This window comes from Epinephelus fuscoguttatus, linkage group LG13 (assembly GCF_011397635.1).
Source record: "Epinephelus fuscoguttatus linkage group LG13, E.fuscoguttatus.final_Chr_v1".
Classification (NCBI taxonomy): domain Eukaryota; kingdom Metazoa; phylum Chordata; class Actinopteri; order Perciformes; family Serranidae; genus Epinephelus; species Epinephelus fuscoguttatus.
The window spans coordinates 20,568,831-20,580,915 of record NC_064764.1 but is presented as its reverse complement, the minus strand read 5'-3'; the positions used below and the strand labels follow the sequence as shown (position 1 = coordinate 20,580,915).

Sequence of the window (12,085 nt, the reverse complement as noted above, 5' to 3'; positions counted from 1 at the left end):
TCCACCAAACACTTTCGATATGGTACTTTGGAACCAAAAGTAACCCTTCAGACATGGTGCCTAAACCCTAGGTCCACTAAGCATTTCCACCGCAAGCAGTCCTCTTAAATTTGGGCGGGGATACGTCCCCCCCCTCCTCAGAGTGAGGATTAGAATATATGCTCTTCATATAATCGGTTGAAATTAAATTCTATAAATGCCTGAAGATCCACTCACTACTAAAAATATATGTCATATAAAAACTAAAGTAACGGTCAAAGTTGTCACAGTGAAATTTAAGGTGTGCTGATGGATTCAAGTCGTAACATTACAAGTTAACATTCCACCTTAAAAGTTGCCGGCAGTTGGCCCAGTGATACTTTTTTCTCCAACTACAGCTGCTGCAAGAGCCAACAAAACATCCTTTCATTTTATAGTTACAGTCAACTAAGCTCAGCCACAGCTCAGCCCTGAGCAAAGTGACCGTCCACTTCTGACCAAAAATGGTTATGGTATGGAACGGTTCCATTGGTACCATCAACAATTTCTCATGGTGGAAGCGGGAAAAAAGCATACCGAACTGAACTGTACCCTACCATATCGCTTGGTGGAAACAGGGCCTAAAAGCTCTATTATAATGAATACATTTTGTGCAGGTGATCAGTGGAAGTGCAAGCTGTTCAATGCAAAGCAGCTTTGACAAAATACTAACCTGCCTGTCAAGATTATGTTAAACTTCAAATCAATTTCGTCACTGGCTGTGTTTACCATTACACTGCAGCAATTAAATGAAAGCAGGCATTTTAGACATCCTTGGATTTATAAACAAAGCTGCTAAGGCCGTGTTACAAGTTGAAGCTTTTTTTCAGGATGCTTTTTGGTTGATTTCCAATATCAGAAATCTTGGCTCCTTTGGCTATGCAACAGGTTGGCCTGTGCCAACAACACCCCACCCTCCTGCACCCAACCACACTACATTGGTGGTTCCACTCTACATTGTTTAATTCCTGTGCTGAACATCAGTCCCGCTCCACACCTGCTACCTGGTGGTTTTTCCATTGTTTAAAAATTGCTTGGTGGAAAAAAAACAATATTTAATTATATGTTTTTAATTAAAAATAAATTTATTCCAACACGGTTTAACAAAGGCAATGCGCCACTTAATACCATGCTTTTAGAGCAGCTTAGAGGGTTTTAGGCACTCCAGGGTGAATGTCTCTCAGCTTTTAGTGTCCTCTCTTGTGTTTTTTGGCAAAATGAGCCATTGTAGCTGCAACATATACTGTAGGTTCACAGTTTCATACTCATCAATGGACTGTATTTAATACCAAAATCTGAGGCACAAGGGGTTGAACGTAACTATGGATTACATACAAACAAGTACTCTGAAATGGCAGGCATGTTGTTGGGCAGGGAGTAGGGAGTAAAACTGAATACTGCTGCTTCTGCTGCTGTGTGCTGTAGTGGCTCACTCAATAGCCCAGGAAGCCTTTTACTTTGTGGCCGTGCACACAATAGCCACTAGCAGCAGCTTGGCAAGAAATCAGTTCAGCTTCTCTTGTTCAAAGGTTTAAAGGGGGGGGGTTAGTATATGAAGAGAGAGGAGGTAGCGGGAAGACAGGAGGAAAAGGCGGGAGCACCAGAGAAGAAAGCGGGGAGAGAATATAAGAAGAGGAGGAAAAGAAAGGATGAAAATGAAAGGAGGGTTAATGAGGCCATCTAGGACCACCAGAGACTTCTCATCCCATGTAAAGCCCGGCTGTGACCGAGTGACAGGGACAGAATCTCCCTGGCACAGGAGCCTTCATGCATATCTCTCCCACTCAGCAGCCTGACTCCTGAAAGTAGCAACATTCAAACAACCTTAGAGGAGACTAATCCGTCTGCCTTCTTTATTCTGCTCCCCTGGTAGAAGGGCTGCAGTCACTTCTAAAAAGCATCTGCAAATTGTCAGGGAGAAATAACATACTGCTGTCTATTGAGGATGAATGGCCCACATTCCTGGTGCGTTATAGTCATTTAATTCTCCCCCTCAGCCCTCTCACCATGGCTTTAACAGATTGCACTTGGCAGAGGCTAGATGAAGGGCGGTGGCGGGCTTGGCGTGTGTTTGCTCGGGAGAAACAAACACTTAAATGGATGCAGCTGACTGAATTCCGCAACAAAAATAATTTACAAAAAGCCTCTCCAGACAAACAGGAGAACTGGGATGATCACCAGAAAAAAATGCTATAATTAAAAGTGAGAACAGTTGTGAAAAATATAGTAAACCAAGGTGAAAACGACCACGATGGCTTGGCTGTCAGGCTGAGAATGCGCACACACAGATATGCCATTTCCCTCCACTCTTTCTTTGTCCCACACTGCACTGAAATGGACATTGAGCGTAATGACCACATTATTAGGGACAATTTGTCTTCATTTTCAATTTTTCAAAAGCAGAGGGAAGGCATGACTTCCTGCCAATGACAGTGGAGGAGGGGGAGTCAGGTGGGTGGTAGGAAAAAACACAGATAAGGGGAAATAGAGAAGAGCACAGATCGGAGACAGAAAATTCAAGTTAAGGGTTAGAAGTCTGTTGAAAAGAGACCAAAGGAAAATACACAACGTGTGACAGTGCAAGGGAGAGGTGAGGAAAGGAGGCAAAACATCAACTGATAGATACTGACAGAGAGCCACCAACAGCAACAGTATCAAGGTTAGGCTGTCGGATGGCGTTTGCCAAATGCTCACAATTGAGCCTGATCATGTGATCATCCCATTTCCTTCTACTATGGCTCATCAAACACTTGTGACAAATTGCAGTGTTAGAGGTAAGGCTCCACTGTAGCGAATGTGAGAGAAAGGGAGACAGCAAGGGGGACAGCAGGGTGAGAAATACAGGAAGGAGAGGAGAATGAGGCTGGTGTCTCACTCTGCTTAGAGGACAGAGACTGACAACCCATTTGTGTCTGCTTGAGACATCATTACTCAGAGTAGTGTGATGTAACTGCCTACTTACAAGAACCACTGAGTGCACCTGAAAATGACACCTAATAAATAACGTGATAGAAGGGAAACAAATAAGATGAGGAATCCTGGCAACAAAAGGTCACACTACAGTCACCAAGGAAAGCTGCTCAGCCCTGCAGCAAATATTTCCCAGTGGCCACTTGTGGTGTTGCAGCCAATAAAATCCCCAGTGGCCCAAAAAGCATTTCCCCCATTGACCACCACAGTAAAAGATACGTCTGTAAAACTGTTGACAGGACACCTCGAACTGCAAACGTCAAATACGAGTCTTACTATTCTGAATTTTTGAGCCATGGTGGTTTTATATTCGTAACACTTTCCTCGAGCTGAGAAAGGCAATTTAAAAAACATAACATCATCACAATGTAAAGTCTATGAGCCGAGCAGGAACTCCTTGGCAGGGCCAGCAGGCGAAACACTACTCCGCATAGTCAGTGGGCCACATACCACGGAAGTTAACCCAGATGCTAGAAAACTTTATTGCGGTATGCAGGTGAGCACAGGCCACCGGGAAGCGCGTCAGGCTTTGAAGCCAATTTTCATAGTGGCAAAACAGTGGTACTGCAATTTCTGATGCTCTGCGGCCCGAAACGACATTTTTCCATCCACTTATATTGGGAAAGAGACGTCTGTTGACCAATGGATAATAGTTTTTGAGCGCCACAACTCCGGCGAAATGACTCATTGCACTATCAACATTTAATCCTTTTGGACTGATCACATTTCGAAAGCCTAATGGAGCCACAAGATTAAATTATTATCCCCTATCAAGTTAGCGGAGCACTAAACTGGAAGTCAGCCACTCAGCCGGCAGAGTTGGCTGCTTGGCTGCACTCAGCCTTTGTCGGCAGCCGAAAGTCTCTAGTGTGCCTGCTCTGTGGGTCCATGATGCAGGAGCTATTCCAATAATCCCTGGATCACTGGGGTTATTTTATATTCAGCAGTTGAACCATTTTGGCTTCATGCGCCACTGGGCAACTCTAATAGGAATGAATGGGTCCCCGACGCCAATGCTGTATCCAGGTGTCTTAATACATCCATGCACAAATGAGTGAAGAGTTTGCTAGCACTAGCACAGATGCTAGCACCAAGGCCGAAACAAGCTCCCCATAATAGTTTTACAGTCAAACCCCAGCAGCAATCACACGTCTGCATTTTCAGCCACTACGCCACATGATAAGAACATTTTTACGAATTTGTATATTTGTGAAATTTTTTTGTGGTTAAAGCAAATAAATGCAGCCCAACTTCCCTCTTCAATCTTTTGTAATGTTTAACAGTATTGTTTCATGGCCTTCTTGAGGCTTTCAAGTTAAAACACATTGAAGTCATCACTTATAGAAGTATTTCACTGCTGGAAAGGTGGTCTTCTCACTAACTTGAGCTGTTTATGCATTTGAGAGACAGAAGTTTAACATAATTTGTCTACACATACTACCAAGATCGTTGTGATGCAAAGCTGGTAGAAAATCTGCTTTAAGAAATAAACATTTGTTTTAAACCAGTAGAAACCTTCTGATTTACATGACATGGAAACTAAAGCTGAAAATAACTCATGAACTTTAAATTAAGTGGTATTATGTGTATATTGTGATAATTATTGTTAGATTAATATAAAAAGAAAACATATTATGATACATTTTTGGCCATATTTCTCAGCCCCAACAATAATACCGCCATGCCGCCCTATTACTGTTATTATCATGAATAGCATTACAGTGAAAATTCGGGTTTTTGATCAGGCCCTGGTCATAAACTACTGCTGTGATTGTGGTTCTGGTTGGCCTGATTGTTTGGGCCTGATCACGTCTCTATTGCTGTCTAGATTACATAGTTAAACCACAATGTAACATGTACTATTAAAAATGATGACCCTAGAATAAAAAAGAATAAAAATGACACCTGGTTGAAGATGAATACTTAACCGACAACAGATAACAGAGACACTGCATGCAGCACCTACATGCAAACACAACACACTGAGGATGATGGGACACCGATGTCACACAACAACCAAAAATGTTCACCTTGAACGTCATCATCAACCAGGGCATCTGAGGATATCCCCAGGCAGCATGAAGTCAAGCAGAAAACAGTCCATTAACCTTGGAACCACAATGCAGTGATTTGCTGAACAAGTGCCTCCTCTATGTTTTGAAGGAAAACAAAGATGCACTTGGCTTTTACGGAGGAATCCTGCTTTCTTTCACCAGCTAAATGACTACTTTCATTGCTTTCTCCTTCTGAAAAGCTTTCATGTATGACTGAAATTTCAACAAAAGGTGTGATTTTGCTACCTAATATGTGTGGTTTTCATTATTGTCAGAGCTACATTCTTATCTTCAGGAGATACCTTAAAAACCAAGAGCTGAGAATGAATCAGTACACGCTGTCCTCTTCCTTTGGCTGTGGGGAAAAACTGTTGGGCTCCAGATTTAAACAAGATATGTGTTTGGCTAGAAAACATTCACCAGTCCTAAAAGGATGACACCCAAGCCACTATGGGCAGGGAGGTTTTCCAATTATTATCTTCCTGATCTCTTCAACAGCTCTGATTAAATTACACGCACACACAAACACACACAGTTATACAACCACCTCATTTTGTCCTTGGTGAGCACCCACGATATAGCCGTGATAATGCACTCATGAAAATAATGGATTCGGTTGGACCTCCATAATGTGTCGTGGAGATGTTTTCCTCTACCCTCTCTATTATTCACTACATAGGTATATAATTAAATTGCTTATCGCTTATTTAACCTGCAAATTGAAACTGCCTTTGCATAAACGCCATGTATACTTAACATTAACCAATATTCTTGATAAACTTGCTCAATATAAAGGGCAACTGAACCGTGGCTGAAAATATTGTTTTTGTATTCAGTGGTTAAACAGCTCACCCCATTTTAAATGTGTTCCACAGCTTCAGAATATAAAAGGAGGAGTGTGTAGGATTTAGTGACATATTGTGGTGAGGATGGCAGATTGTCAGCAGCTAAAACTTCTCCTGTATGCCAAGCATGAACTCCTGGTTAGGATTCCTTGGGTGTTCATTGTTCAGGAGGTTTTTATCAGGAGCTGAATTGCCCTTTCGCTAAGCCCCGCCCCTTTGTGACAGCCCGACAAGCTGTCAGAGTAAGCATGGAGCCCACACTGTAAGTAACTGCACTTCCTGAAGAAATATTATCATATTTTTGGAAAAACGAAACAGTGATTCCAGAGAGAAGCAGACAGAGGGGTCTGCAGTCTGTGTTTGAAGCATATATATCCAGGATGTCAAACTGACTCAGTGGCAACAACAGGTTAAAAAGACAAAGATAGTTAGAAGCTAAAGCCGAACTACAGGCTACAGATCACAGTGTAAAAGCGAACCACCACATCACTGCTGATCATCACAGAAGACAATGAATATAAAGGGGAACTTTGCTGATATTGAACCAGCTGTGTGGCATCACAGTGTGTGCAGATGAACGGTGTTTGGCTTCACCCCCATGCCGCTGCCAGCACCTTAACCGCCTCTGGACGGGCAGGGATCTCCAGGGGAAGTCAAACAACATTCATCTGTGCACACTGTGATGACACACAGCTTATTGAATATCAGCAAAGTTTCCCTGCTTCCCTTCACTGGTTCCTGTACAGCAGGGTCTGTATTTCTTTCATTGTTATAATCATTAAAAAGCAAAAGCAGCATGTGTATACATTCAGTAGGCTATATCTTCAGGAGCTAGCTAGCTAACCCTACACTTTTCAGGGTCTGATTTTGGTTTTGGAACAGGGAAGAAACGTATATCTTTTTCCAACCTCTCCAGGTAACAAGTATCATTAATACACGACGTGCCCCAGGCACAACATTTAGCTCCAAATCCACAAAACCATCCTGAAAACGAAGGAAGTCTGAAAGGATTGCATTAGAGTCAATGGAGCACAGCCGTGTTGTTGTCGGACACTGGTCTGAGTCGGCCCAATGTTACATTATGATTGGCCAGTTTGCGTCGGAGGGTAGGACTTCACAAAGGGTCAATTACCCACAAAGGTCTTTTCCTCTCCAAAACAAAGGCCAGGTGATTAGAACTTGTTAAAAAAAAGGCTAAATAATAGTTTCACATTCAAAAATCAGTGTTCTCCGACGCTGTTTGTTGCAGAGGGGCTGCTATCTAAAGTGGCTGTGAGAAAATGCAAAAATGGCCCTATATAGAGCCAGTGTTTGGCTTGTCCACTCAGGGCTACTATACAAATACAGCAGTGCAACATGAAGATATCCGTGGACAAGGACCCGCTCCTTATGTATATATAAAGGCTCATTCTAAGGTAACAAAAACGCAATGATTCTTATTTCCTGGTGATCCTAAACTAAGAAAAACATACCTATATTATATTAAATTTCTACCAATATATCTCCCTAAATCCCACACACCTGGACACTGAATGAAAGAAATACTTCACAGCCACATGTTAGCTGTGTGGGCTACTATATCACAACTACCTGATTCTATTATTAACAGCAAACCTAACTATGATTAGCAGTCTATTATACTCTTTGAGCTAATATTTGTCTTCTTGCAGGAACTATGTTCTGGCTCCCCTCCAGGACAACCGCCGACCTCACAGTCTCTGTTTATTTTCAGATTCAGTATGCTGCGCACAGAGCCAACAACAGGCCAAAAGAAAATGTATCACTGTCCAAATATTTACAGCCCGTATCACAAAATCCTCTACTCAAGAAGTTCAGGAGACTTTATGAAAAGAAATTATGTAGCGGCCTAAAAAGCTGAATTCCATGCTAAAAGTGTATATTTCTTTTCTACTAGATTAATATTTTCTATTAATCACTGACATATATAAATATATATATACACTGACAAACGATAACTTCTGATGCTCACAGCTTAAATTAAGAATTTCTTGAAAAAAACGTTATGAGATCCTTTATTTTACTTCTCAAACATTATTATTTGCAGGTAAAGATAATTATGAAAGGTAGAGAAAAAAGATAATAGGAGTAGTTTTTTCTATTACATCACAACTTATCTGGCTTTTTCTTTTATTTCCTGCACAGGAAATTAAAAAAATTTTTTCAGCTGTTGCAGAGGTGATTAGTTGTTGTATTGGAATTACATATGTGCATGTGGGTTTATAGATATGTATGTGTGTTATGTCTGTTGTAAATTCTTTAGTTATGTTTGTGTATTAAAAAAAAAATTCCTTGTGTATTTCATCATTTAAAGGAAAATCTGAATATATGGAAGCATTTTATCTAAACCTGTATTCGCTCTACTACTGATGTTGGAGATGTGGCTCTATACAAGCACGGACACACCCACATACACACCATGCACACATTATGGCATATAGAGATTCACACAGCTATGAGACAGTGGAAAAGAAGGGACAGCCAGGAAAGCACCATGTTCTCTTTTTCTCTCTGATGTGACAGGTGCTATTTTACTACTGCTGTTGTTCTTGGACCTTTTGTATACAAAACACTGCAGCAAAACAACATAGCCAGCTGTAAATAGTTATTATCTACAGATATGAGAGTCTAAGTGAGTCTAAGCAGGTTTCTGCGCTCATACGCTATAAATAGCAGCGTGTGTCTATGTGTATGTGTGTGTATGCATGAGCACCTGTGAGGCTGTCAGGTCGCGTCATCCTTTCGTAAATGTCGTAACTCTGGGGTCCATAGGGGTCAGTGTTGTGGAGCATGGAGCGGGGCAGAGTGGAGCTGTAGTGCTGAGGCACGGCAGTCATACTAGCTCTGACTGGAGACGATGAGTGAGTAGGCTGCTTGGTCAGTGGAGGGTTGATGCTCTCCACCATCGTCAGCGGCGAGCCCATGCGGCCCGATGATGACCCCGCAGAGGCCTGATAGGGCGATGTTGTCCGGCTGGCGCTCCCCGATCGCGAGTTCGTGGAGCCCATGCGTCGTAGTGCAGCAGGGGAGTTTTTCTGTGTGGAGTAGGGTGAGTTGTTGCCACCCCCGCCGGTGGTACTGGTGCGCTGAGCAGAGGGCAAGGTCGTAGAGAAGATGCTGGAGAGAGGTTTGGGTTCAGTTACGATGGGGGAGCCGTAGGCACTGCCAACTGAGGTACGCAGGGAGCCGCGGGAGGGGGACATACTGCTGGCGTAGGCTGGCGAGTGAGAGCGAGAAGGCACTGAGCTTACCCTCCGCATAGCACGACCAGGCACTGCTGTTGTGACTGCTGGAGCCTGCAAGTCAGAAAGAAAACTTGAATTACTGCCTGGTGGTTGTATGTCTGGACCAACCAGTCAAGTTCCGGTTAAAATCCATGTCTGTCCAGATTAACATGACATATGTAGTGAGGATTTGAGGGACTTTAATGAAAAGGTATTAAGTATATTTAGGCGAAATGGAAGTTGCCATTATATTAACGTATAATTCCAGGGCATAATTTTCGGTGAGAAACATACTGTCATCACTAAGAGACACTTATACAGAGGAGTGCAGAGGACTGATAGAGAGCTTTGTCACATGGTGCAACAACAATCACCTGAAGCTCAGTATCAGCAAAACCAATGAGTTTCCGGTGGACTAACACAGGAGCGGGACACAACACAAACCATGACAGGAGACAATGCTTCAGATATGGATGTTACTGCAAAGAAGTTGCATATTCTAAAACATGGATGCTTCAGACATATCTTCAACCCAGCAAAACAGGAGATCTGTACGATCAGCACAGTTTCAAGGTGGACACCCAAGATTGGTGTCACCAGTTCAGTTCTCCCCTTCTGTTGCTTATGGCGTTGAACGGTGGCCAGTAACATAATGATGTCGCAGTGAAGTTGACCTTTGGCATACGAACTCTCATCACTTCCTCGTTTTAGCCTATTAGACATTTATGTAAAATTTTGTCACAAATAGCGCAAGAATTCTTGAGTTATGGCTGAAAACGTATTTTATGAGGTCAGTGACCTTGACCTTTGACCACTAACATCTAATCAGTTCATCCTTGAATCCAAGTGGACGTTTGTGCCAAATTTGAAGAGCCTCTCTCAAGGTGCTCCTGATATATAGCATTTACAACATTGGGATGTACATACGTACAGACCTGGAAACATAATGTCATAATGTCATAACGGCAGTCGCTGGCACGGAGGCATTACAATGCGACTACATGCATTTTCTTAAGTCCTTCAGGATCTATGTAATCATTAACAATTAGGCAAGGGATGATAAAAAAAAAATTCAAGTCCTGATTAGCCTGGCCAAAAGTAACTACAATTATGATAATTACCCAATCATCAAAATGTGCTTCAAACTCTTAAAATGACTCTAAAACAAACTGGAATCACTTTACCTTACATTTAGTTAAGAAACAAATATCTTTTGCATTACAGATCGGGCACACTCATTTTTTTAGTGAACGCTATCTATTTTGAGTATTTGAAATGGCGTCCTTGATAAAGATCTTTGACATTTTTGAGGTTGTTTTTGCAGCGTCTCTTTTAATGGTGGTTGACAGGCAGTCTCTTGGGGTGCTGCTGGACATGATATTCACCATTATCCCCATAATGGAAATTCACCATGGTCAACTTAATGTGAGTGTTTTTATCGTAATCTGTGATAAAATCTTGTATCATCCCACCCCTATTAACAATCATGTTGTAATCTCTGCTATAAATTGACGTGTGTCATGACATTGACATGCTGAATAACACAGCATTATGTAAACCAATTTATTACAGGGCATGACTTTACTCTAGGCTGCATTTATTTCCTCTCTTCCACCCCCCACTCTGTTGTGTGTGACAGTGCCATTTGGTTTCTCAGTGGTCTGTGTGTACAACACTGTATGAAGCATGATTAAGTCGCCGTGCTTGGTGCACTGTGTACCTTCTGTGCCTTTAAGCATTACGTCCCTACCTTCACTGAAAAACATGCAACAGCAATTTTGATGTTTCTCTTTTGTTGTCATGAATTAAAAGCTAACAGTCAGTTATGTAATTAAATTTCACAAGCCCTTGAACACTGTGAACAATGACGGTCAAATTAAAAAATATACTGAATAGACGGTAGTCTTACTCAGAGGATAATACATTTGAGATGTATTTTGTGCTTGACAACAGCAATATGTTGGACGTAGATTGCTGGCAGTACCTGGGCTGAAGCCTGGCCCTCGGCCCTGGCATTCCTCCCCAGGGTACCAGTGCCGGCGCCAGGGAAGGAGTGCTGCATCCTCAGCTCAGCCTTGCCCAGGTTCTGGCTGCTGAGGTAGCCGCTGCTGGCATCCTGGTAGCCACTGTCCGAGTACGAGTTCATCTGAGTTGAGCTACGCGAATTCCCCGCAGACCCTAAAGAGAACATGACCAAAAAAGAAGATAAAAATGAGAGATGGAAAGACAGAGAGAAGAGAGGAGAGGGATTGAAGAAGAAGGAAACAGACACATCATACATGGTTTCATAATAGACATGACCTTTACCTAGACAGTATTACTAATGACAAATGGCACAGCAGGAGGAAAACTGTTCTGCCACCCCTATAATTCAGTCTGCCATGTTACATCATTCAGGCTTTCATAAGCTGTGCTGAGAGATCAGCTGTTATCAGTGACACTTACAGTATAAAGTATGGAAAAGAGAGAGGTGCAGGACGGAACACGCTTTCTGTCTCACCAGAAGAGAGGTAAAGACACAATTTGTAGTGGGAGGATTGCCACATACGCTTAGATGGACAATGCTGAGGTAAGAAAACGATGCGAGTTAGGGAAAAGATAGGCTGCAGACGATAGAGGGAAGGCAATAACAGACCCTCACTTTCATGGAGGGAGGACTGCTCCGGGGAGTACAGAGACACCTGCTCTGACTCAGTCCTGATGCGGTAGCTGGGCGACTGGGAGCTGTCAGTCACCCGAGACTTGGTGTCCCCTGAGGCGGAGGCATCTGGGAAGACACAGTAGAGCAGGGAGTCAGACACAGAGAAAGAGCTTCGAGTCTGAAACAATTACAGAGTTCTGGCTTTGAATGGAAAGATTATAATAGCCAATAAAGCAGTCAACAATTGATGGAGTTGAGAGGAAACAATAACAGACAATAATTTCTGCAACATTAGTTTCACGCTTGTGTACAGTT

At 42.5% G+C, this 12,085-nt stretch overlaps 1 protein-coding gene across 2 annotated transcripts in view; it reads right to left on the bottom strand.

Moving 5' to 3' along the window:
• The window catches only part of pkp4 (plakophilin 4), a 119,310-nt gene that overhangs the window by 40,673 nt on the left and 66,552 nt on the right, over positions 1-12,085 (bottom strand). For both annotated transcript variants that reach the window (XM_049593329.1, XM_049593330.1), the window contains 3 exons: positions 11,771-11,896; positions 11,114-11,307; positions 8,619-9,201 (listed from right to left, as the gene is read on the bottom strand). In XM_049593329.1, the coding sequence (XP_049449286.1) occupies positions 8,619-9,201; positions 11,114-11,307; positions 11,771-11,896 (903 nt within the window). The remainder of the gene's footprint in view (positions 1-8,618; positions 9,202-11,113; positions 11,308-11,770; positions 11,897-12,085) is intronic.